Here is a 24,759-nt window from a genome sequence, read left to right as displayed (position 1 = left end):
CAAATTCAAAATAATTTAAATTACACAATGTCCTCGGACTAAACCAAAATCAGAGCAAAACAGACACAGAGATGCAACACTGCAGTGATGAGACAGGGGTTGGAGCTTGGCTGACAAAGTGGGAAATATTAGATTGAAAATTCTTTTTTGAACCTATCCAAGAGGGAGAGGTTAATGGTAGATGCACCAGCCCAGATGTGGCAACAATACTCCATGAACGAGCGAATGGTGGTCTTGTAGAGTTACAGGATACTCTTAAAGTGTAAGTAGTCTTTTAGCTTGATAGAGGAAAACCACCTTCTTTGCAACAACCTTTGCAATGTCCTCTATGTATTTGTTCCAGTTCATATTGCCGACAAATGTTAGGTTGAGGTGTTTGAAGAAAGAATTATCAGGTAGGGTGTTATTTGCCATGTATATCAGTGGTTGGAGAGGTGTCTAGTAATTGTTAAAGTAGTAATACACACGGACGAAAAAACGCTTTGGATAATCACAGATTTCAAGGTAGTTCTACTAAAATAGCCATATTTTTTAAACCAAAGCACTTCAAGTCTTCAAATTACTACTGTTTTGTTCGGAAATGAATATACTTTCAAATGAATTAATGAATATGAATGTACATTATATATTTTAAGAGTTTTAAGCAAATAAAGTGATAAAAATGTGAAAGTCATAAAATGGCGTTTTTGGTAAGGTTTTGTAATGACCCCCCCTGTTTTCTAAAGGTCCGTACCGTGATTGTATGAAGAATTTCATCATGAAATTTGGGAACTAATTAGAAGAGGTGTTAATTTTAATACTGTCAAGTGTCCGAAATATTTTTGACCATTTCTTTTTTTGTCGTGTTAAAAATAAGACTTTAATATGACGAGTACTGAACATTTTGAAAAAAAAATTCTTCGGACACCCAGTAGTAAGTAAATCAATCTTTTTACTATCTTTATCAATTAAAAGTATTATTTTATGTTGAGTAGGACTGCGATAATTGATAATTTAAAAGGACCTACCCGAAAAAAAAATTATTTCTATTTCTCGAATTTGGTCAAATGAAGTTAGTATTACTAGAAGCAGCAGCAGCAGCAGCAGCTCCAGCCTGTAGAATCAGCCATAGCACAGCACAGTGTAAACAACACGCGTTCTTTAATTTTTATTCAAGAACGAATTAAGAAAAACATGAAAATATGAATATAAATGTTCTTATATGTTTAATGAGAGCTATTTTGTTATCAGAATAACATTAGTTTAGAACTATTCGGTTTTCAGAATGTATAATAACAACAATCCCAACCAATTCGGCATTATGAATCTGTTGCAATTTCTCACATTTCTCGTCAAATTTAAAAACATGGTTAAAAAAACAAAAACTTTTGTAGATATATAGCTTGCATGCACTTTTATTCTTTAAATTAGTTTTGAACAACGAATTAAAACAATGTTTTACTGCGAACAGCCACAAATGTTTTTTTTTCAAAATCAAAATAAGTATCAAAATCTCGTTTATACATAGATTCGAAAAAGTTGTCAAAAAACAAATATATAACAAATAAATGTTATCAAAGGCAAGATAAGTTACTTTTCTACCAAACTGGATATATTTTTTGTGTTTTTATTCAATGTAACATGTTTATTCAGCTCGAAAAACATAGTGTTTACCGATGTATTGGAAAATTAAAAATGGCGCCCGGCCCGACTCTCTTTGACATGGTAAGTTTGAGAAAAGGAGTTAAAAATAAAAAAAACTATACAAAATACTGTTAAAAACTCACCGAATATATGTCAGCCTACGTCACGGTAACATATATTGAGCGAGTTTCTAGCAGTATTTTGTCTACTTTTTTATTTTTAACTCTTTTCCCCAAACTTACCGTTTCAAGAGAGTCGGGCGGCCGGGCGCCATTTTAAATTTTCCAAAACATCGGTAAACACTGTTTTCAAGCTGAATAAACATGTTACATTAAATAAAAACACTAAAAAATTATCCAGTTAGGTAGAAAAGTAACTTGCTTTTGATAACATTTATTTGTTATATATTTGTTTTTTTGACAACTTTTTCGAATCTATGTGTATAGTAATACAAACCCTCAAAATCTATATCAATATTCTTGAAATTTTAAAAGCAGTTAGAAAACACATCAAACTACAATTAGGAAGCTTTTTATTTCGTTATTTTTTTTTTCTACTTATTAAGCGAAAGATATTTTTACAACCTGCTCCAGCGTAGTATAAACGGCCTATGGAATTAACACCTTCAACCTCGAAAATAGAAATCAACAAATTTTTGAACGCTCTCTTTGAAAAAAAACTCTCTTAACTTCACCTCTAATACAAATTATGTGTGGCAAGTCTCCTCCTAAACACTCTTTAACCCTAACAATAACACTAAGTTCGAGTGGCAAGCCCCCCCCCAACAAAATACCTCTGTAAGCCACATACAAGCATCTAAAACAAACAAACAAAAAATAGACCCTTCCTTAAAGAAAAATACACATAAAAATAAATTGGTTAACTGTCCTAAAATGCTAGAATGGCCAGGAAATGATGAATTATTTTACATTAAATTTTTGTGAAACTAACCGCTCCCCCCTCTAATATTGTTTTTGTTAGCTTTGTCTCTGTCAAGTTTTCAGTATGTTCACACATAATTTTCCTTAGCCCTACAATTAATTCAAAGTCCGAATGGCAACCCTCCCCATATTCTCATTGCATAGAAACCCTCTTAAAACTACACATAATCATCTTAAAAAAAAAAAAAAAAAAAAAAAAAAAAAAAAAAAAGCATGCATATTTTCCCATAGAAAAAAAACAGTTAACTGCCCTAAAATGCTAGAATGACCTGTAATAGGAAATTATTTTACATTCAATTCTAAAATAATTTGTTTATCTTTCATTAAAGTTTTTCATGGCATTTTATACATAATTTCCTAAAAAGGTAGAATCACATTTTGGAGGGGTGGTCAGAAGGAGTTGAGTGGGGTTAAACAGAAGGTGTTAATCTACAATAATACCAAAGAAATATTGCAATATATTCATTTTTAAATGGTCTTATGTTTAGATTTAAGTTTTTTGTACATAAAGCACATTACAATTCAACTTTGAGTTCTCCAACTTCTTTTCTGTTTATGGATACATGGCATTTTTAAGGAATTGCTGCATATTTATGCACATTTACTGCAGATTATTTGGAAACCATAAACTTTGGGAGATTTTCAGTTGCATATTCTGATTCCTTGTACAAAAATACACTTATATGGTAAATTTCATTTCTTAGTCTTGTGTTTTAACAAAGATATGACATTTTTACTGAAAAAGTAGTGTAAAAAATGTGACGAAACGCATATGGTCTTAAAGAGGGAAAAATATCCAAACGTGTGAGGCACAAAAATAGCCATAACTTCCTTAATTTTAATCAGATTTTAAAAATTTAAAAAGATTCTTTCTTAGCTCATCAAGCTCTTTCTATGCATACCAATATTGAAATATTTCAAGCTATTTCAATTTTTTCATGTGTATTGCTAGTTAAAGGAGAGCAACTTAGTATTACTATCATTAAATGTTACCATCCATTTGGTGCCCCATTCCATAATGATTCTGCCATTTACATACATCAGTTCTTTCTTCGTGCATGTTATAAAGTGTTGTATCATCAGCAAATATACCCATCTCGGACACAATATTATCAGGAAGGTCGTTTATGAATATCAGGAATAATGCTTCTGAGGATGATATTTTTTTGTTGAAAAAAATAAAAACATCAAAAATAAAGAGTGTAAAGACATGACCGAAAGAACATATCGTACACCAAAAATCATGTAAAATTAATCGCAGTTTTATTTTAAAAAGAAAATTAAATTTTATGACTAAATGAGGACTGACAATCTCTTGACACCATTTTGCCAGACAAAAGAGATAATTTTAAATAATTCAAACTTTTGCGAGATTTTAGAAAGCCATTCTTAACATGGGGAGGAGGAGGGGCATTGTAAAAACTCAAATTTGCTTTAAAATGATTCTCTTTATACAAATAAAACTACCTGATCAATTTACATAATTTTTGGTGTACAATATTTTCCTGCCGTGCATGTACATCATAAAGATTTTTCTTATTTTATTTTTCTTATTTTATTTTAATATTTCTTGAGGAGGGGAGAGTTTATGGACTAACACCTTTTTTTATTATTTAATTTCAATTATTTCCTTTCCTCATTTATGATTGGTGCAGCTTTTGAAAAGGACAGGATGCTTTCAGAGCAATTTAAAAACGTGGTCTTGTTTGAACAGTTTTCTATTTTGAGGTCAGGATCTTTTTTTTTTTTTTTTAATCTCATTTTTCACATATTTATTTTTGCTTTTGCAGTTGTCCTTGGCAGCCAAATCTGATTGCATACAAATTGAGTATCTAATAGAAAGAAAGTACTGACCAGGAAAATAAATAGAAAATACAAAACCGGTTTCTTTTACAAGATCTATGTAGATGTTGAGTCTTAAATTTCTGAACAAAGTATTAAATTTTAAAAGAGGAGAGATAGAGATAGAGAGTATGAACTTACCTGAACAATTTCTGCTGCTTGTGCCTGAGTGAGTCCAGTGACAGCGGTCCCATCAGCCGTGATATACTGAATGTTGTTGTGACCATCTTCTGCATTTACCGTCACAGTCAACGGTTGCTGCGTTTCAGAATCATACACTGTATAAGTCTCGCCCTCAGCCATGGCTGTTGACAAATAACAATAGAAGTTTTAGTCAATTCTACATAGTTTACTTAACACATGGATGGGTTTATCACAGGTAAAAAACACATGGATGGGTTTATCACAGGTAAAAAACACATGGATTGGTTTATCACAGGTAAAAAACACATGGATTGGTTTATCAGGTAAAAAACACATGGATTGGTTTATCACAGGTAAAAAACACATGGATTGGTTTATCACAGGTAAAAAACACATGGATTGGTTTATCACAGGTAAAAAACACATGGATTGGTTTATCACAGGTAAAAAACACATGGATTGGTTTATCACAGGTAAAAAACACATGGATTGGTTTATCACAGGTAAAAAACACATGGATTGGTTTATCACAGGTAAAAAACACATGGATTGGTTTATCACAGGTAAAAAACACATGGATTGGTTTATCACAGGTAAAAAACACATGGATTGGTTTATCACAGGTAAAAAACACATGGATTGGTTTATCACAGGTAAAAAACACATGGATTGGTTTATCACAGGTAAAAAACATGGATTGGTTTATCACAGGTAAAAAACATGGATTGGTTTATCACAGGTAAAAAACACATGGATTGGTTTATCACAGGTAAAAAATACAGACTGGTTTATCACAGGTAAAAAATACAGACTGGTTTATCACAGGTAAAAAATACAGACTGGTTTATCACAGGTAAAAAATACAGACTGGTTTATCACAGGTAAAAAATACAGACTGGTTTATCACAGGTAAAAAATACAGACTGGTTTATCACAGGTAAAAAATACAGACTGGTTTATCACAGGTAAAAAATACAGACTGGTTTATCACAGGTAAAAAATACGGATGGGTTTATCACAGGTAAAAAATACGGATGGGTTTATCACAGGTAAAAAATATGGATGGGTTTATCAAGAGGTAAAAATACAGACGGGTTTATCACCAGGTAAAAATATGGAGGAGTTTATTGCAAGTAAAAATTACGGACGGGTTTATCACAGGTAAAAATTACGGACGGGTTTATCACAGGTAAAAATTACGGACGGGTTTATCACAGGTAAAAATTACGGATGGGTTTATCACAGGTAAAAATTACGGATGCGTTTATCACAGGTAAAAATAATCCTAAAAACAAAAGTGAATTACAAATTGGCTACTTTATGTACAATAGAAATCCACTTCCAAAAATCTCTTGTTGCCAGATACTTTCATTGGTTCGGCCACACGATTCGGCAACCAAGGTCGCAGAGTCGGAGTTGGAGGTTTTAGCTGGAGTCGGATTTCTAAGAGTATTAGGAGTCAGAATTTTTTGTCCAACTCCGACTCCTTAAGTCGGATAAATTTATTATTTTTTTTTTTTATATGGTTTTCCTGTTTGGTTTCACCAGTTGCACAATTTAGCAGTTTTTGTTTTTGCTTTTATTTTGGGGGATATATCATATTTTGTACTGTACTGCAATGCTTCTACTTCAACATATTTTGGTTAATCGGATTCCTGTAAATCCTATCTGGACAGCTGTTTTCGTTTTGGTTGTGACGTCACACAGGATAAATGAAAAATCCGTATTTGTGGGAGACTACTGTGGATTACATAGGATAACAATCAGATTGTAATCCAAAAGTGATTCAGTTCCTGAATCAAATGGAATTTGGCAATTGGATTAGTTCAGGATCAATCCGGAATTACAATCTTAAAAAAAAAAAAAAAAAAATAAATAAATAAAGAACCTAAATCAATAAGAAGCAACCCATGCTACTATAGCCCTTTATAGCTTTTTCCTGTTTTTCCTTTGATTATTTTCCATAAAGGCGATATTATCTTTTAAAAAATTTCTTCCCTGTGTCTTTACTCCCCTCTTCTGATGAGAAGCATTTGGCTTCGAAATGCCATGACCGGTTTCCTTATCTCTAAATATTGTATTTCCTTATGAAAAAATAGCATAATAAAATTTCATTGTGAATTTTTTATCTCTTTGTTATCTTAACTTATTCTATAAAGCTGATTGAGTTGAAAGTCTGTTTTATTTTTAATCCATCTGTCCATTCTTGAGAAATCAGAAAACTACAATGTTTGTAGTAGTGAGAAATTAGTTTTTGATAATCAACTAAATAGTCAAATTTTTTGCCCAACAAACTTTCCAAGAGTCACATTTATTTCTAACAAACTTTCCAAGAGTCAGATTTATTTCTAACAAACTTTCCAAGAGTCAGATTTATTTCTAACAAACTTTCCAAGAGTCAGATTTATTTCCAACAAACTTTCCAAGAGTCAGATTTATTTCCAACAAACTTTCCAAGAGTCAGATTTATTTCCAACAAACTTTCCAAGAGTCAGATTTATTTCCAACAAACTTTCCAAGAGTCAGATTTATTTCCAACAAACTTTCCAAGAGTCAGATTTATTTCCAACAAACTTTCCAAGAGTCAGATTTATTTCCAACAAACTTTCCAAGAGTCAGATTTATTTCCAACAAACTTTCCAAGAGTCAGATTTATTTCCAACAAACTTTCCAAGAGTCAGATTTATTTCCAACAAACTTTCCAAGAGTCAGATTTATTTCCAACAAACTTTCCAAGAGTCAGATTTATTTCTAACAAACTTTCCAAGAATCAGATTTATTTCTAACAAACTTTCCAAGAATCAGATTTATTTCCAACAAACTTTCCAAGAGTCAGATTTATTTCTAACAAACTTTCCAAGAGTCAGATTTATTTCCAACAAACTTTCCAAGAATCAGATTTATTTCTAACAAACTTTCCAAGAGTCAGATTTATTTCCAACAAACTTTCCAAGAGTCAGATTTATTTCTAACAAACTTTCCAAGAATCAGATTTATTTCTAACAAACTTTCCAAGAGTCAGATTTATTTCTAACAAACTTTCCAAGAGTCAGATTTATTTCTAACAAACTTTCCAAGAGTCAGATTTATTTCCAACAAACTTTCCAAGAGTCAGATTTATTTCCAACAAACTTTCCAAGAGTCAGATTTATTTCTAACAAACTTTCCAAGAATCAGATTTATTTCCAGTGAACTCCTCATTTTGGTACAGAATGATGTGCATCAAATTATGAACACAAAAAATAAAAAATATTTCTGAATTTTTGAGATGAGGATTGATAATTTGGATTATTTTGACTACTGTTCTCATCTCGAGTGTTCTTCGCACAACATTTGGCTGATGTAACCTCACACCTTCAGGCATATCTTGTCAAATTTGTGAATCTTTCTGTCAAACTTGGAATCTGTAGTGTAACAAATTAAATACGAGGTAAAATTTCAGTTTTAATTTGCACTTTTCGAGGTTGAAGATTCAATCCTCAGTGCAGGTGATACAAAGAATACAATTGCAAATTACTTAAGACTTCTACTTAGTCATGGCTGACAAAACAAGAATATTCTATCCTTGTGGAGTAAATAAAGAGTTTTGTTCAAAAATTTCATGCAGATTCCAGAGTTTGACAAGATACATGTGAAAAAGTTTTACAAGTATAAAAAATAAAATAAAACAAAACAAAACACAAACTGATATTTTCTGTATATATTAGTTGCATTCTGGGTGTGTGTGGGATACCATCAACCTTCTACACACTAAAATTCACATCTACATTTTGTTAAGGCAGAGTCTGTTAGTTGATGTCAGCTCATCTTGATCTCCCAAAGCTCTGCTGACCTAATCCCTAGGTAAAAATACAGATGGTTTATAATAATAATACTGCACCATGATCTGTTTTCCAATGCATCAAAGTTGCAACTCCTTAACTCTGTCCCTAACTGTTGTGAACTCAAGACTGCCTGTAAACCATTCCTACTGTCATAAACTCATAGCCATTCTCCGAAGTACCTCCCCCCCCCCAACAAACTCCAAATACGCCTACATCTATTGTTCAGTCCTTTGGTTACCATTGCCACACCTTTTTTACAACTGCACCTCAGCTTTCCTTTGTCTACCTCCTCCCCATTGTTCTGCAGATACACTTCATTTCCTATACCTCTGCTGGCATTCCGGCATATTTCAAAACAAAATTCTTGCATTACTTCCACTATTTTCTAGATGGTGATTTGGCGTCCCTGATGAAACATCTTCCAACAGATACTTTAACTGAAAGAATTTATCACATTTACAAATTGTTAGTAATATTAATAGAAGTATAACATTGTGGGGTTTCCGTTCAATGCATGTCACAGACTCTTATAAGGCTACTGGAGATAAACCGTAATAACCAGATATATTCTGACACTACATTAACCAAATTACTTCGATAAATACTTCTACAGTTTAAACAAAGCACTACAATAATATTGCAGGGTCTCCATTCATGCTGAACGTCCACAGAATGCTCAACAGCAATATATTACATATGAAAGACGCTGCTGTGGAATATCCACAGGTCCTGCTAGTGATAATAATATAAAATTAAAAATTATGGATGAATTTATTAAAATTTGAGGAATGTGTTGGTCACAAAAATAATTCTCGGCAGCTCTTAGATATTTTATGAACCACATATTTACAATCTGAAGTTTAATGAAAAAGAAAAGTTGATACACTGGGTGACCCCCAAAGCTACCCATGCAATTATTAATAAAAATCATAATTACACTTTATTAACGCAATCACTAAATCCAGGTTGGCGTATTACTACCTAGGGCTTAGGGTTAGCAGTTGGATCAACAAAGAGTGCTTTTTTTCCTTATCAAACAAAACCTGTTTTTCTTTCATTTTATTTTACACTAGCGAGGGGTACCCAGTGTTAGCCGGGTGTTTGGAGGTGTGCGTGGAAACTCTGTGGGGAGGAGGGATTAAAAAAAAAAAAAGTAAGTATAAGGATTGAACCCGAACCCTTGAGGCAAAGTTGTAAATTAAAGTGTGAAAAAAAAAAGAAAAAAAACGTGCAGCGTTAACCACTGACGCACCGCGAGATGCTAATGGAAACACGTTTGAATTTATTTAATTACTTGGATTTGGCAGGTGCCCGTTTTAATGAGTTAATGAGGTCAAGTTTGACTGCAGAATTTTTATTTTCCCAAGATGTTATAGGAAAAAGACTAACCCACATGTGGTGAGCGACAAATGTTGAATATTTATCTTCCCGAAATCGAGCAAATTAAATAGACAGGGGAGCTTCGTTGTTAACTGTGAGATATTACAATTTATATGTGATATAAAAAGTTTTAAAAAGTTGTGAAGCGACCGACCGCTTCTCTGAAAAAAGCCTTTTCTAGACATACAGAAAAAGCGAACACACATACATACATTTTCGCTTTTATATTTATAGATAAGGGCACCAATTGTATTGATCCTATATCCAATTTTCTGGCAGCATAATAGACTTTTAACAGATTAATTTTAATGTCATCATGATGAATAATTTCTTTTTTGGGGGGGGCAAACATTCAAACTTGCTAGCATGTTTACTGCTGTGCAATTCTGAGACCTCAAATGGGCAAAACTTGATTTCTAGCTTCTTTAATTAATGTTTAATAGTAAAAATCATTTTTTGTATGCACCACTGCTGCATAACATAATCAGTTGTATTTTTATAGATTGATTTCATGTTTGCCAATCAAAACTCAAGTGTCGTTTTTTATGTTTCAATTTTGCATAAATTTTATTGAACATTTTTTTTTTTTTTTTTTTAAATTACATTTTCCACAACATAAAACCTTGTGTCCTAATATAGTAATTACTAAAATTCAAATCATGGGACAAAAAATTACAATGATAAAAAAATTACGATAAAAGAAATTTAAAAAATTTTATAAAAAAAAAAAAAAAAAAATATAAGTTTTTATTTCGAGTCAAATTCCTATTTCAGTCACCTAAAGAATCTAGAATGAAATGAGGGATTGCCTCCAAAAATCTGTTTTATTTTAATGAATAAAAATAAAAATATTTAAAAATTACAAAAGGACCAACATTAAAAACACTTAAATTATATCAAATTTCATCATCCAGGTGAAAGACAGAAATGAAAAAATCGAAAGTTGCAATCTTTTCAAAGAAATCAAGAAAGGAAGAATTGTAATTTTCTGATTAAAATTATTTTTATTGGTTGTTTTTGTTTACGGCATATCAACCATTTTTGGGTTATTTAATTCTGAATAGAATAATTTTGGAAAAAGGGTTTTATTCTTCAAGTTCTTTATATCTTCAAATATTTCTTCATGAAGTTTGATTTGGTTGTAATAGATTTGGATTCTGTGATGGGAAAAATCAGGTACGTTAGCTAGTTTAGCTATGCAATTTGCATAGCTTGGCCAGATAGATACAAAAGGGGGGGGGTGGAATGAAATCTATATATCTATAAAAGTGAAAGTGTCTGTCTGTGTATCTGCATGTGTACATTTCCCAATGCAATAACTGTCAATTTTAAGTCTACAGACTCGAAATTTGATATACAGGGTACTGAGATTTGGGAAAATCGATGTGATAGATTTTCAGCCAGAAATTTGGCGATTAAGGGGTCAAAGTTCAACGATTTGACCTTTGAGAACTCTACCAAACTCCTCCGACAATTTTTGGTCTAAACACTTTTAGATATAGGTTCATTGGACATGGATCTAACTTAATAACTTAATTTGAGCCCAAAACAATAAATTTTAAGGGGTCATAATAGGGGTCAAAGTTAAAAAAAATTTACCACCTTTTTTTTTTTTTTTTGCTCAACATACATCTCCAAATACCCTGGCAATACCGGGCACTCATGCTAGTATATATATATATATATATATATATATATATATATATATACATACATATATATGTAAAAGTGAACGTGTCTGTATCTGTCTGTCTGTGTATCTGTGTGTGTGTGTACATTTCCCTATACAATAACTCTGTCAATTTTAAGTCTACAAACTCGAAATTTAATATATAGGGTACTGAGATTTGGGAAAATCTATGTGATTGGTTTTCGGCTAGAAATTTGGCGATTAAGGGGTCAAAGTTCAACGATTTGACCTTTGAGAACTCTACCAAACACCTCCGACAATTTTTGGTCTAAACACTTGAAATTTTAGATATAGATTCCTTGGACATGGATCTAACTTAATAACTTGATTTGAGCCCAAAACAATAAATTTTAAGGGGTCATGATAGGGGTCAAATTTTTAAAAAATTGACCGCTTTTTTTTTGCTCAACATACACATCCAAATACCCGGGCAACACCGGGCACCCATGCTAGTAATATGAAAGATTAAATAAAGTTAAATAGTTGGAACAAATGATAAAAAATATTTACAATAACAAAATTAGTTACAAAAGCAAAAAGTTGACTTTTTTTGAAAACGTAACAGCAATATAGGTTAATGATCGGTCGGAGTAAGGTTGAAGTTGTAGAATAAAGGAAGAGATTTTTTATATAGCAACGAAAATTGGAGAGTTGTCAGTCCGATCAGGAAGTGGAATGAGATGGGCACTGATGGTTGGTTGTTTTATGGCATATCAACCTTGTTCAGATTATTTAATGCTGAATCCAAAAGTTTTGAAGAAAATTTTTTTAATAGAATATATTTGTTGTTTTCAAGTAGGATTCTATTTAACCCATAGTTGGGACCCTAACAGGTACTACCACTCCGAATCAGAGTGGTCCTGGGAGCAATGGCAATTAAAGGGTGGCTCCACACTTCCCAAAGCCTGCAAGCTCCTCACCACTGGATATAGTTTAAGGTCATATCCAGGACCGATGGGCATTAGACTCTAGAGTCGGTTCTGGGAACTGAAGCAAACAGATCCAATTTAGTCACAAAAGAGATTATCGAGCAGTTCGATTTAACCTAACATGCATAAAAAAAAAAAGAAAGAAAAGACACTTAGAACTGGAATAAAGTTGTCTTGGTGTTATTGCATCAGAGTTGGAAGTGTTTCTATTTCAGCATTCACAAGATAAGGTGAACTAGTGATAAGGAGCAAAGAAACCAGAAATGCAAGGTATGTCCCCTTTGTGCGCCCCCATACGATTGAGTTTATTGCTGTCAGCGATCACGTGTTCAAACCGAAGTTGATAGTCCGTTTTACTGAATGGTCATGTTTTATTAAACTGCATATCTATGTCCTGTGAAGTGTCCTTCAGGTAAAACACCTACACATGTTTGCACTCCCCCCACCCACACACACAATGAGATTTCGCATGTATTTAAAGACACACATTGGTGTCTGTATACACACCCCTAATGAATATGATGACAAAACGCTGCACAATTTATACATACATTGCTAAAGACTGTATATACATCCCTAATGAATATCATGACAAAACGCTGCACAATTTATACATACATTGCTAAAGACTTGCATTAGACAGAATGCATAGTCCGACCAGTAGCTGCTAATATTTAAAGTAGGGGAGAACACACATTCCCAGCATGAAAGTTACTTATGACATGACTAAATCTAAATGATCTACTACCTACTAAGAATGCAATACACATTATTTATAAATATATTGTAAATTATTTTTATATGTACAGTATATGCAGGTGTACTTTGCATTATTGTATCAACCTATACAGCTCTGTACATTTTTTTTGTCATTACCTTGCTCTGATGACTTGCATTAGATGGAATGCATAGTCTGACCAGTAGCTGCTAATATCCAGCCTCAAGCAGACTTATAGATGCTCATCAGTCATGGTGGAGCGATATTTGGACTTAATGATCTTCATGTGGAAAAAGGCTGACTCATCTAAATAAGTGAAACCCAAATAATGCAATCAAGAAGGTAGCACATTTACTGTTGCTGTGGTCCTCTGTGAATAAGTTCTATAATTGTCCATGAGCTCTGCATCAGTTAAATGTTGGCTTATAGTGTCACAATCTCATCCGTTACTCTAGAAAGAGTTCAGGTTGCAATTTTCGATGAGAGTGTAACAACCTCAGCATCTTTTTAGAAAGGGCAGCACATAAATGTAGCAATTAGCTTGACTAAAGCAAAGTCGAGTTTGTTTTACTGTACACATAGATTCGAAAAAGTTGTCACAAAACAAATATATAACAAATAAATGTTATCAAAGGCAAGATAAGTTACTTTTCTACCAAACTAGATATATTTTTTGTGTTTTTATTCAATGTAACATGTTTATTCAGCTCGAAAAACAGTGTTTACCGATGTATTGGAAAATTTTAAATGGCAGCCGACTCTCTCTTTGAGGCGGTTGTTTGGGAAAAGGAGTTATAACTCGCTCAATATATGTTACCATGACTTAGGCTGACATATATTCGGCAGGTTTTTAACAGTATTTTGACTATTTTTTATTTATAACTCCTTTTCCCAAACTTACCTTTGATAAACATTTATTTGTTCTATATTTGTTTTGTGACAACTTTTTCGAATCTATGTGTACAGTAAAACAAACCCGCAAAGTCTTTAAAACGTGTGTCAAACTGACGGACAATTGCCAATTTGTTTTATCCAGCATGCACGCATGACTGCTCTTGTGTCTCCAGCTCTGCAAGTTTTTTTTTTTCAATACAATGCGATCTACCTACAAAATTCCTGCAATTGACGTAATGGGTACCCCTGATTTAAAGAGACATAGTGGGCCTGGGATACATACCAGCATGCAGTTTTACAGCATATCAACCCTTTTTCAGTTTATTTGATGCTGAATCCAGTAATTTATTTATTTTTTTTTGGGGGGGGGGAACAAACAGTTATATTCTTCAAGTTGTTTATATTTGAAAATATTTGTTCACGGTATTTGGTTTGGTTGTTTTGTGGAAGTAGAATGTTTTGTTTTTAACTTTGCAGAACACGATTGAGGGTCCTTTTATTGGACAATTATCTATTGGATTTATTTGTTCATGAAGACGGCGACTATATTTTTTCGTGTGATTTTTCATTTCGGCATTTCATGTGTCCGATGCAACTTAGTATTTTTTAAATGTTATTTCGGTAATCATCATGATTACCAAGATAAAATATTTTAAAGTTGGTAATTTAGTTAAATTTTATCTTTTATTTTTATTTTTATTTTTGCATACTCATTTGTGACCTATTTGTGTTGAAAAAAAACACACAAATTTAAGAAAAGTCATAAGCTTTTAAAGTTCCGTAATTAACGGATCTGAGGGAAGTATCCATTTTTTTTTTTTTTTTGTTGACGTTCGATATTTATGGGATTTTAAAGGTCTATAATATCGTTATTTAGAAACCCATTCTTAACATGAGGAGGGTGTTTTATAACTTATATACTTTCACCTAACAATTTAATAAGCAAGATACCGTAAAACTTGAAAAATAATATCTAAAGAAAAAAATATAGTCCTGCCTGCTATATCCTGCATAATTACAGAAATAATTTGTAATAAGAAGTTTAAAAGAAATAAATATTTTTTGTGTTCGACATAAGTAAAAAAAAAACAAAAAAAAACGCAATATTTTTAGAACTAAATTTTTACAAGCAAAAGATTGACACGTATAACAATAATTAAAAATAATTATTGATGTCTACAATATTTAAAGAAAAAACCGTTTTCGTTTATCTATTTTTGTTAGGTGTGAAAAAGGTGCATTTTATTTATTTTGAAAGATTTAAACCAGAACTGATTTAAATGTCTAACAATTCTACCATCGTGTACATAGGAAAACCACGCGTGCGTTTATTGTAAATTATCCGAGGCGTCTTTTTACTTCTCATAAAAAATACAAACTATATTTAAGAAAATAATAAAAAAAAAAAGACATAAACAAATCTGGAGAAAATTGTTTATAAATTATCAGCGCCAATTTTGTTAACGAATCAGTTCGATGTTTTTGTTGAGGATTCGAAGTTAACAACAAAGTATTTCTTGTTCATTTCAAAAATGGAGGACGTCGTTTTCGCACAGTTTTTTTCCCCCCTTACCGTCTTCCCCAAAATAATAGAAAAACTACTTTATTCTTTGAATGCTTTGGCATCAAAAACATTAAAAGCCATGCCTGAAATTGTTCCCCGACACCTAGCAACGGGAAACAGTGACACTGGGCACGTGTCCGTTCGGACTTTCTAGCAGAAATCTATTGGACAATAATACAGTTTGTGGCTGAGGAAACTGCCAATGGCTGAACTGATAATATGAAGAAAGCTACACAACTGACAGGCCATCTTTTAATACTACGGATGCGCAGAAGGGAAACTTTCTCAGTACTAATGATGTATACACGTTATCTTCGAATCAAATTAAAAAAACACACACTTTCTATATCCTTTTATTAGGAGCAAAGTGTAGTATCTGTTCTGATACTTTAATCTTTTTTGTCCTCGATCAGTGAGTGAGAATCCTTCCAGACTGAGGTAGTTTTATTTTTTTTCTTCCAATCAAGAATGCCCCCCCGCCTTTTGAGAATAGAATTTCCCTTACATTAAAAACCGACCTCGTGTCTAACTCTGCTCTCATGGGGAGGCAAGTAAATGGAGATAAGCTGGATTAATTCCTTAACTTTGACATTGGTCGGTAATAGTTTTACAAAGATTACTATACTTCTGCAGTTTACAAACCATGCTGAAATAATGTTATGATTCAGAAACCGGTTCTTACCATTGGGAGAGGGGGGAGGGGCTTTAACTATTCTGTACTTTCACCTAACAATTTAATAATCAAAAGATACCATAAACATTGAATTTAACTTGAAAATCCCATCTAAAAAAAAAATTAGCACAGTTTATAAACTGCAGAAGTACCAAGATTAACAAAGCCCGAAAACATGATGGTAAACGTGTAGTTTCTTGACCCATATTGGAAAAATGATATGCAATAAATTATGTTCTGAAACAAATATATTTTATTTTTATTTTGTTTTAAATACATACTTATGCAGAAGATGTATTGTGCTATTTTTTTAATAGCATTTTCAAGTTAAATTCAAGTTTTACAGTATTTTTTGGTTATTAAATTGTTAGGTGAATATACAGAATAGTTACAAAACACTCTCGGCTCCCCATGTTAAGAATGGGTTTCTAAATAATAACGTTATTAACGTCAGGGGTGCGAGTTCCGTTTACTAACACGCTTTTCTTTTGCCAATTTTATAACATAGCAAGAAAGAAGAAAAATATGTAAAAAAAAAAAAAAAATACTGAGGATGGAGCTTGACTCCGAAATATATTTAAATTATAAATTTCAAACAAGTAAAATATTTGTTTATTTTCGTAATATTGCGTTGTAATTTGGCTTTCAAGCGCACCTGATGCTTATTTTATTTTATAATGTTATTATTTCAGCACGGTACCTTCTCTGCATAAGTAACAATTATTTTGATATAACTCGTTAAAAAAAGGACTTTCCTTCTTTTCGTCTGAACTCTTCTCTTTAGATAGTATTTTTTTCTCAATTTTTATATCAATTAGTTTTGGAGACAGCCATCATGGATCTATGCCAGTATGTCGGCTAATTTACTAATTTGAAAAGGATTTTTTCTAGGTTTTTTATGTAATGTTAAATTTATTTTAATTCCAATGCGTTCAGCGTGTCATTTTTAAAAATTTATTTCATGATATTTTTCTGATCAAAACTGATCAGAAAGCACATTTTTTTTTTTATTAATGAAAATTGCTTTAGACAAAGCACAAAGCCATTTCATGAAAGGAGGTAAAAAAAAAAAATACTTCAAGGTCAAAATTTGCCAACAATAAATGTTAGATGGAATAGATTCTGACCTAGAAAACAGCAATTCTTCCCTCTTTGTCAGAAAAATTGCTCCTGGAATGTGAGGATTAAAGGACAAAATTAAGAAAGCGAGAGTTACGCGGCTGCCGAACATCATATATCATTATAGACTGTCACTTTCTCTTTCAATCATTTACATCAGCATTATTTTACTTGCCTTTATTCGCGGTTACTCCCATCATATAAATCATTTATGTGCAGATGACGTACGCACAGTAACAAGCAAAACCCTCAGTTTTGGTAGTATACTAGGCAGTTCGTCTATCTCTGAAACCACTAACAATAATTTCCCCCACTCTTTATCTGTCCCTAAACCTAGATGTGGATTCCATGAACAAAGTTTCTTTCTTAGAACTTCACGCCTGTGCAACTCTCTTCCGTTTCCCTACTTTCTAGCCGACTACAGAAAAACGGTTTTAAACTGCAGAAGCACCGAAGTATTAATATATCTGCCATTTTCCATATGCAACAAGTCATTTTGTTAATGACTAGTGTTGGCACGATTATCTGGAATCAGAAAAACCATAACTTTTTGGGGGATCAGAATCAGCATTGGAAAAAGTTGGATCTAATTTCCGATTCCAAAACTTTTAACTTAATTTTTCATCGTTTATACTAGTGATAAAATCTATATAAATAAAATATTTGTATATTTTGGCAGCAAGTCATTATTCAAGAGTGTCTGAACACAGAGTTATTCTTTTTACCGATTTTTCTGGATATCTTTTCCATTCGCCAAGTGTTTTTTTTTTATTTCAGCTGGCATGCTGTATAAAATGGCACCCAAAAGTTGTTGTTCAGCCATATTCTACTTAAGTGCTTTCTATCGGTGCATCTGATTATCATTAGGAGCGATTGTTATGGTTTTCTTTTTCTTTGAGGTTTGGTGTATTTATAAAATTATTCACTCCTAACCGTCTTGCACCCACCTTTATAAACAATAAAAAACTAAAAAAAAAAAAAAAAAAAACTATAAATACACAACGCCTCAAAGAAAAAGAAAAAGAAGACAGCAACAATCACTCCAGATGATAATCGGATGCACCGATAGAAAGCACTTGAGAAGAATATGGCTGAACAACAACTTTTGGGCGCCATTTTATATAATATGCCAGCTGAAATAAAACAGACTGCTCGGCGAATGGAAAAGATATACAAAAACATCAGAAAAAAGAATAACTCTGTCATGTCCGATCAGATATGCTTAAATAAAACATTACATGTATGTTTGTCTGTGTATAAATATTTAACCAATAAACTCTTAAACTACTGGTCACATAACACTGAGATTGACAGGAAATATCATGGAATAATTATGTGTGTGTGCACAATGGACAAAAAACACTTAAACATAGAAAAGAATAAAAAAAAATTCTTGTTTGCTTTTCCATTGTCTACAAATTTCATAAAATATTGTGTATTTTAGCCTTTTTATATAAAATAGTTATCCACAGACACATGTTTCACCATTACTAAAGCTTATCTTTTAGCTATTTGGTAAGTAAAGTTGCCAACTGACACTAACATCTATATATAATATAACATCTATATAAAATGTAACATCTATATATAGTGTAACATCTATATATAGTGTAACATCTATATATAGTGTAACATCTATATAAAATGTAACATCTATATAAAATGTAACATCTATATATAATATAACATCTATATATAATATAACATCTATATATAGTGTAACATCTATATATAGTGTAACATCTATATATAGTGTAACATCTATATAAAATGTAACATCTATATAAAATGTAACATCTATATAAAATGTAACATCTATATATAGTGCAACGCTCTTCGGATGAAAATAAAAAGTGCAACTTTGTGCAAAATAGTCATCTAGCATGTAACAGCACCTTTTTAGATTGTACATTTCGGTTAAAATCGGAACTCGATTCGACTTTTTCCATTCATAGTTGGAACTGCTTCTCACCACAACAAATCTATCGATACCTGTTCTTAAAAAAAAACACCCATTAGTATTACATACGAATAGCTTATATGTAATAGCTTATAATATGTAATAGTATTACATACTAATAGCTTATTACATACGAATAGCTTATATGTAATAGCTTATAATATGTAATAGTATTACAAACTAATAGCTTATTACATACGAATAGCTTATATGTAATAGCTTATAATATGTAATAGTATTACATACGAATAGCTTATATGTAATAGCTTATAATATGTAATAGTATTACATACTAATAGCTTATTACATACGAATAGCTTATATGTAATAGCTTATAATATGTAATAGTATTACATACTAATAGCTTATTACATACGAATAGCTTATATGTAATAGCTTATAATATGTAATAGTATTACAAACTAATAGCTTATTACATACGAATAGCTTATATGTAATAGCTTATAATATGTAATAGTATTACATACGAATAGCTTATATGTAATAGCTTATAATATGTAATAGTATTACATACTAATAGCTTATTACATACGAATAGCTTATATGTAATAGCTTATAATATGTAATAGTATTACATACTAATAGCTTATTACATACGAATAGCTTATATGTAATAGCTTATAATATGTAATAGTATTACAAACTAATAGCTTATTACATACGAATAGCTTATATGTAATAGCTTATAATATGTAATAGTATTACATACGAATAGCTTATATGTAATAGCTTATAATATGTAATAGTATTACATACTAATAGCTTATTACATACGAATAGCTTATATGTAATAGCTTATAATATGTAATAGTATTACAAACTAATAGCTTATTACATACGAATAGCTTATATGTAATAGCTTATAATATGTAATAGTATTACATACTAATAGCTTATTACATACGAATAGCTTGCATTGCCAGTTTTAATTGGTGCACTTTTCACATAATTATTAACCAGGAGTGATGTTTGGACGTGCCTTAGGCAAGAGGATTTTGGGTTCCAAAAACAAATTTCAGCCTTGACCCGTTTCCCAAAGTCAAATCTAAAGTTTAGCTAAGGTTTCAATTTTAGACATTTCAGGTTCATAACTTAGCTAGTGTGTGAGAGGTATCATTAGACCCCGTTTTTTTTTTTATGTCCCCAACTAGGTAACAGATCATTTGATTTTCTAGAGACGTGGGTTTGGGTTTCCTTACAATGTTTTTGTAAACAGTGTTGGTAATAAAGTGATCGGACCCGCATCACCTTTTCGACTGGCAAATTAGTGTATCTGCCACAGTTTAAAAAAGGGAGGGGCTTTATACTAACACCTTTTCCTTTCTTTTCATGGTCAATATCACTTCTCTTTTCATCTCCCCCCCCCCTTTTGCATATTGTATAAAATTGGGTTTAAGTAGGTTAGTCATAGTATGAGTTTTTGGTGATTGAAGAAGGATGTATACGCTATTGGATGTATAAATGCAGTATTGTGGTGAAAGCAGAATCTAGCCAATGGCAAGTAGTTTTATGTTTGTTGTTGTTTTTGTTAATTAATTTATATTATTAATAACTAGCGGGGGTACCCGGCGTTGCCCGGGCGTTTAGAGGTGTGCGTGTTGGCCGGAGGGGGGGGATCAAAACAAAAGAATAAGCGAAGTAACCCTGTTTAAATATTTATATATATATATATATATATATATATATATATATATATATATATATAAAAAAACAATGTTAAAACTTCTTCAGGAAAAATCGTTGCCCGGGTCTTTGTGTTGAGGAGGGGGGGGGGCTTAAAAAAAAAGTTTTGGTAAGTAGTTAGGATCGAACCCGAATCCTTGAGGCGAAGGTGGAAAAGAAAGTGTGCAAAAAACCTGACACGTTACCCGCTCGGCCAACAAAGAGCAACTGAAACATGTTTGAATTTACTTACTTAGGTATCAAAAACAGAATTGACACGTGCCCCGCAGTAAAAGTTAACTCTGCTACTTCTATTTGACCTCATTAATGAGGTCAAATAGAAGTAGCGGACTTAACTTTTACTGCGGGGCAGCTTTTGGGTTTGTTTACCCAACTTTGGCTGGTTGTTTCCCCAAGATGTCGCGGGGGAGTGAAACCAGCTCCCCATAAAAAGGGGATTATCCAGATTGAATAGCAATTGTCTGATATAAGGAGTTTGACCCCACATTGACCAAAGCTGATTGCTACTGGACGTTCCCCCCGGTGCGATTGCGGGGAACAATTTGAATTAGTTTCGGTCTTATACAAAAAAGCTGAACGAACACAAGACGGGCTGAAATAGCAAGAATTTTGTAAAAATTGACGTAAATAAATCTAGATGCGACCCGCGTTTCCAAATTGTACATATTATTATCTAGGGGATATATAAACACTTCTAAGCGATAGTAGCCCTCCCGGGACCGTCGGCGGAGAAAGCCTTTTCAAGATATACAAAAATGCGTGCGCCGCATTTGCCTTTTATATAGAAGATAGATATTATTAAATGAATTATCATTTGGAGTTAAAATTTTAGTTCCCCTATGAGATAAACACGAAATCAGTTCAAATTCGGTTGCCATTTTGTTTTTCTTCGGCTTCTTTCACATCAACCTTATAACTTTTCAAGCATGTCTTTCAATTTTAGATGCATAATACTAACTGAATTTTATATGGAAATGATTTTTTTATTTTGTAATATCTCAGGGGTCGATTGTTGGACGACTATTACTACTGATATTTATTAACGACCTCCCTGATAATATTGTGTCCGAGATGGGTATATCTGCTGATGATACAGCCCCCTATAACATGCATGAAGGAAGAACGGATGTACATAAATCTAAGACAATGGCAGAATCGTTAGAAAATGACCTCCTGACTATAGTGGAATAGGGCCGCAAATGGATGGTAACTTTTAATGCTAGTAAGACTAAGTTGCTCTCCTTTAACAATTACAAGACGCCTTTCCAACCACCGATATCCATGACAAATAACACTCTACCTGAGAATTCTTCCTTTAAACTCCTCCGCTTAACATTTACAGGAAATATGAACTGGAACAAATACATAGAGGATATTGCAAAGAAGGTGGGTTTTCTCTATCGAGCTAGAAGACTACTCTCATTTGATAGTATCCTGTACCTCTACAAAGCCATCATTCATCCATGCATGGAGTATCGTTGCCATATCTGGGTTGATGCATCTACCACTAGCCTCTCCTTCTTTGATAGAGCCCCCCCTCCTAAAAAAAAAAAAAAAGCCCTCAATCACTTTGTCAACTAAGCTCCAACCCCTGTCCCATCGCCGCATGCTTTGATGAATTTGTTGCACTTGTGCCCCCCATCAACGTACATATCCCCGCCAAACCCGCTTAGCAACAAAATCACACCCCTTCACTGTTGAGTTCCCTAAACGCCAGAAAGCTTTCTACTTTAACAGTTTCTTCCCGTTAACAGCTAGACTTTGGAATTCCCTTTTGTGCTACTTGCTTCTTTGACTGTACTGATATGCAGAAGTTTAAATGTAATGTAAACCAACATCTTGTTAATCTTTCGTAGGCATGGTCCCAAATAGTAACCCCTTATGTCCAAGTGGCAACACGCCTTGTTAGGGGTGAACGTGAGGAAAAAAGAAAAACATAAAATTACTTTTAATACATAAACCGATTTTTTTTTTCCTTGCATTTTTCCATGCTCACAATCTTTATAAATTACAACTTAATCTTTTCTGTTCTCGGTCAGCGAAGAAGAAATCTTTCTAAACCGAGGCAATTTTAATTTTTGTTTCAATCCAGAGTGACCTTTAGCGGGGAAATAAGTTTTACTCATATTAAAAACCGACCTTGTTTCTTAACTTTGCCCTCGTAGGGAGCTAAATAAATAAAAACAACATTGTTTTCATAATATTTGGATTCTTCGGACTATTGTTCTCATCTTGAGTGTCATTTACACAACGTTTCAGCCGGTGTAAACTCCGATCTTCTTCAGATGTATTTTGTCGAACTCGAACGGAACACTTTATTTAATTCACAGGGGTAACATGTTCTCGTTCCGTCAGCCATGCATGATGACTTTGTAGATGTTCCAAGTAATTCGAAATTGTATTGTTGGGGTCGCCCGCATTGAGAATTGAACCGTCAATCTCTAGTGGATTTTTAAATAAAGGGTTCCGTTCGAAATTCCGTGAAGATTCCAGAGTTCAACAGAAAGGTTCCCAGAGTTCGACAAAATATAGCTGAAGAAGGCCGGAGGTTGCGTCGATCGAAACGCTGTGCAAATAACATGCAAAATGAAAATAGTACTCCGAAGAATCCAAATAATACGAATAGTCCTCATCTAAAAAAATCAGAACCGTAATTTAATGTTTCGTTAAAATAAAGTGCAATGTTTGTTTTAAAACAAGCTAATACTTAAGATCACGCTATTAATGTTACGAAATAAATACTGATAAAACATCCGTATGTTTAAATTCAATAATAACATTAACTAACTGTTTAAATTCAATAATAACATTAACTAACTGTATTCTTAAAAATAAACAATAAACATTACTTTCCACCTAAACTTTTATTTTGGTAGTTTTTGGTTCGATTGGGCTTCCGTAGCATGAAAAATAGGTCAATCATGCCTGTCCTCTTGGTATCAAAATAAACGAGTGTGCGCATCTAAAAGTCTCAAAAATAGGAAGCAAAAAGAAGTTTGTTTTTTCAGTTTGTTGCCTAGTTCGAACTAAATATGAACAGTAAATATATAAATTCGGGTCTAGACAAGGAAATGTCAACACAAAAACTCACCAATCATCGATGTTGGTCGACGAGAAATCCAGGCTAGATTAAATAGAATGTATTTGAAATGGCGGCGCGATTGCGTTCTATCATAATGACGTCATAGATTTATGAGTAAAATGTTTTTTACTTATGCACATAGAATTGTGACGTCATAATCTTGTTTTTTTTTTCCCCCAAACATGATTTTATTTGATATTTTTATTTATACATTTTTTTGTTTATTCCAAAGTTATAACTTTAACTTAAGCGAAAATTCAACACAAAAAGCAATAAATAAATGAATCAATAAAAACAGAAACATTTTCTCTTAGATTGTATGGGTTTAATTTTAGAATGTTTATATTTTTTGTAACATTGAGTAAAAAAAAAAATTGGAAACGTTTTAATTCTAATTATTTAGTTAAAAAGTAATTGAATAGCTTTTAAATTAAAAAAGGAAAGGTTAAAAAAAAAATTCTGTAATTTAACTTCCGCTTTGTGTTTAGCGGAAGTTATGCCGGTGTATATCAAGGAACAGTTTCTTCTGAATAATCCTTTACATAAATTTTAAAACTTTTACATAAAACTAGTTTCCATGTTGAAATGATTTTTAAAAAAAAAAATTTCCGAAGAGTTTTATTTTTTAATAAAAAAATATTTTTTAGTTCTTATTTTGAAATATATTTTTAT

The 24,759-nt window shown here is 32.4% G+C and overlaps 1 protein-coding gene across 1 annotated transcript in view; it reads right to left on the bottom strand.

The window, feature by feature from the left end:
• The window catches only part of LOC145246144 (uncharacterized), a 33,353-nt gene extending 9,148 nt beyond the window's left edge, over positions 1-24,205 (bottom strand). The window contains exons 1-2 of the mRNA XM_080107993.1: positions 24,097-24,205; positions 4,548-4,711 (exon numbers count right to left, since the gene is read on the bottom strand). Of these exons, the coding sequence (XP_079964119.1) occupies positions 4,548-4,711; positions 24,097-24,103 (171 nt within the window). The 5' untranslated portion in view covers positions 24,104-24,205. The remainder of the gene's footprint in view (positions 1-4,547; positions 4,712-24,096) is intronic.
• Positions 24,206-24,759: the final 554 nt, after the last annotated feature.

Source organism: Euprymna scolopes, chromosome 23, assembly GCF_053919585.1.
Source record: "Euprymna scolopes isolate OS-2025 chromosome 23, ASM5391958v1, whole genome shotgun sequence".
NCBI classification, from domain to species: domain Eukaryota; kingdom Metazoa; phylum Mollusca; class Cephalopoda; order Sepiida; family Sepiolidae; genus Euprymna; species Euprymna scolopes.
This window is presented reverse-complemented; position numbering and strand designations above follow the sequence as displayed.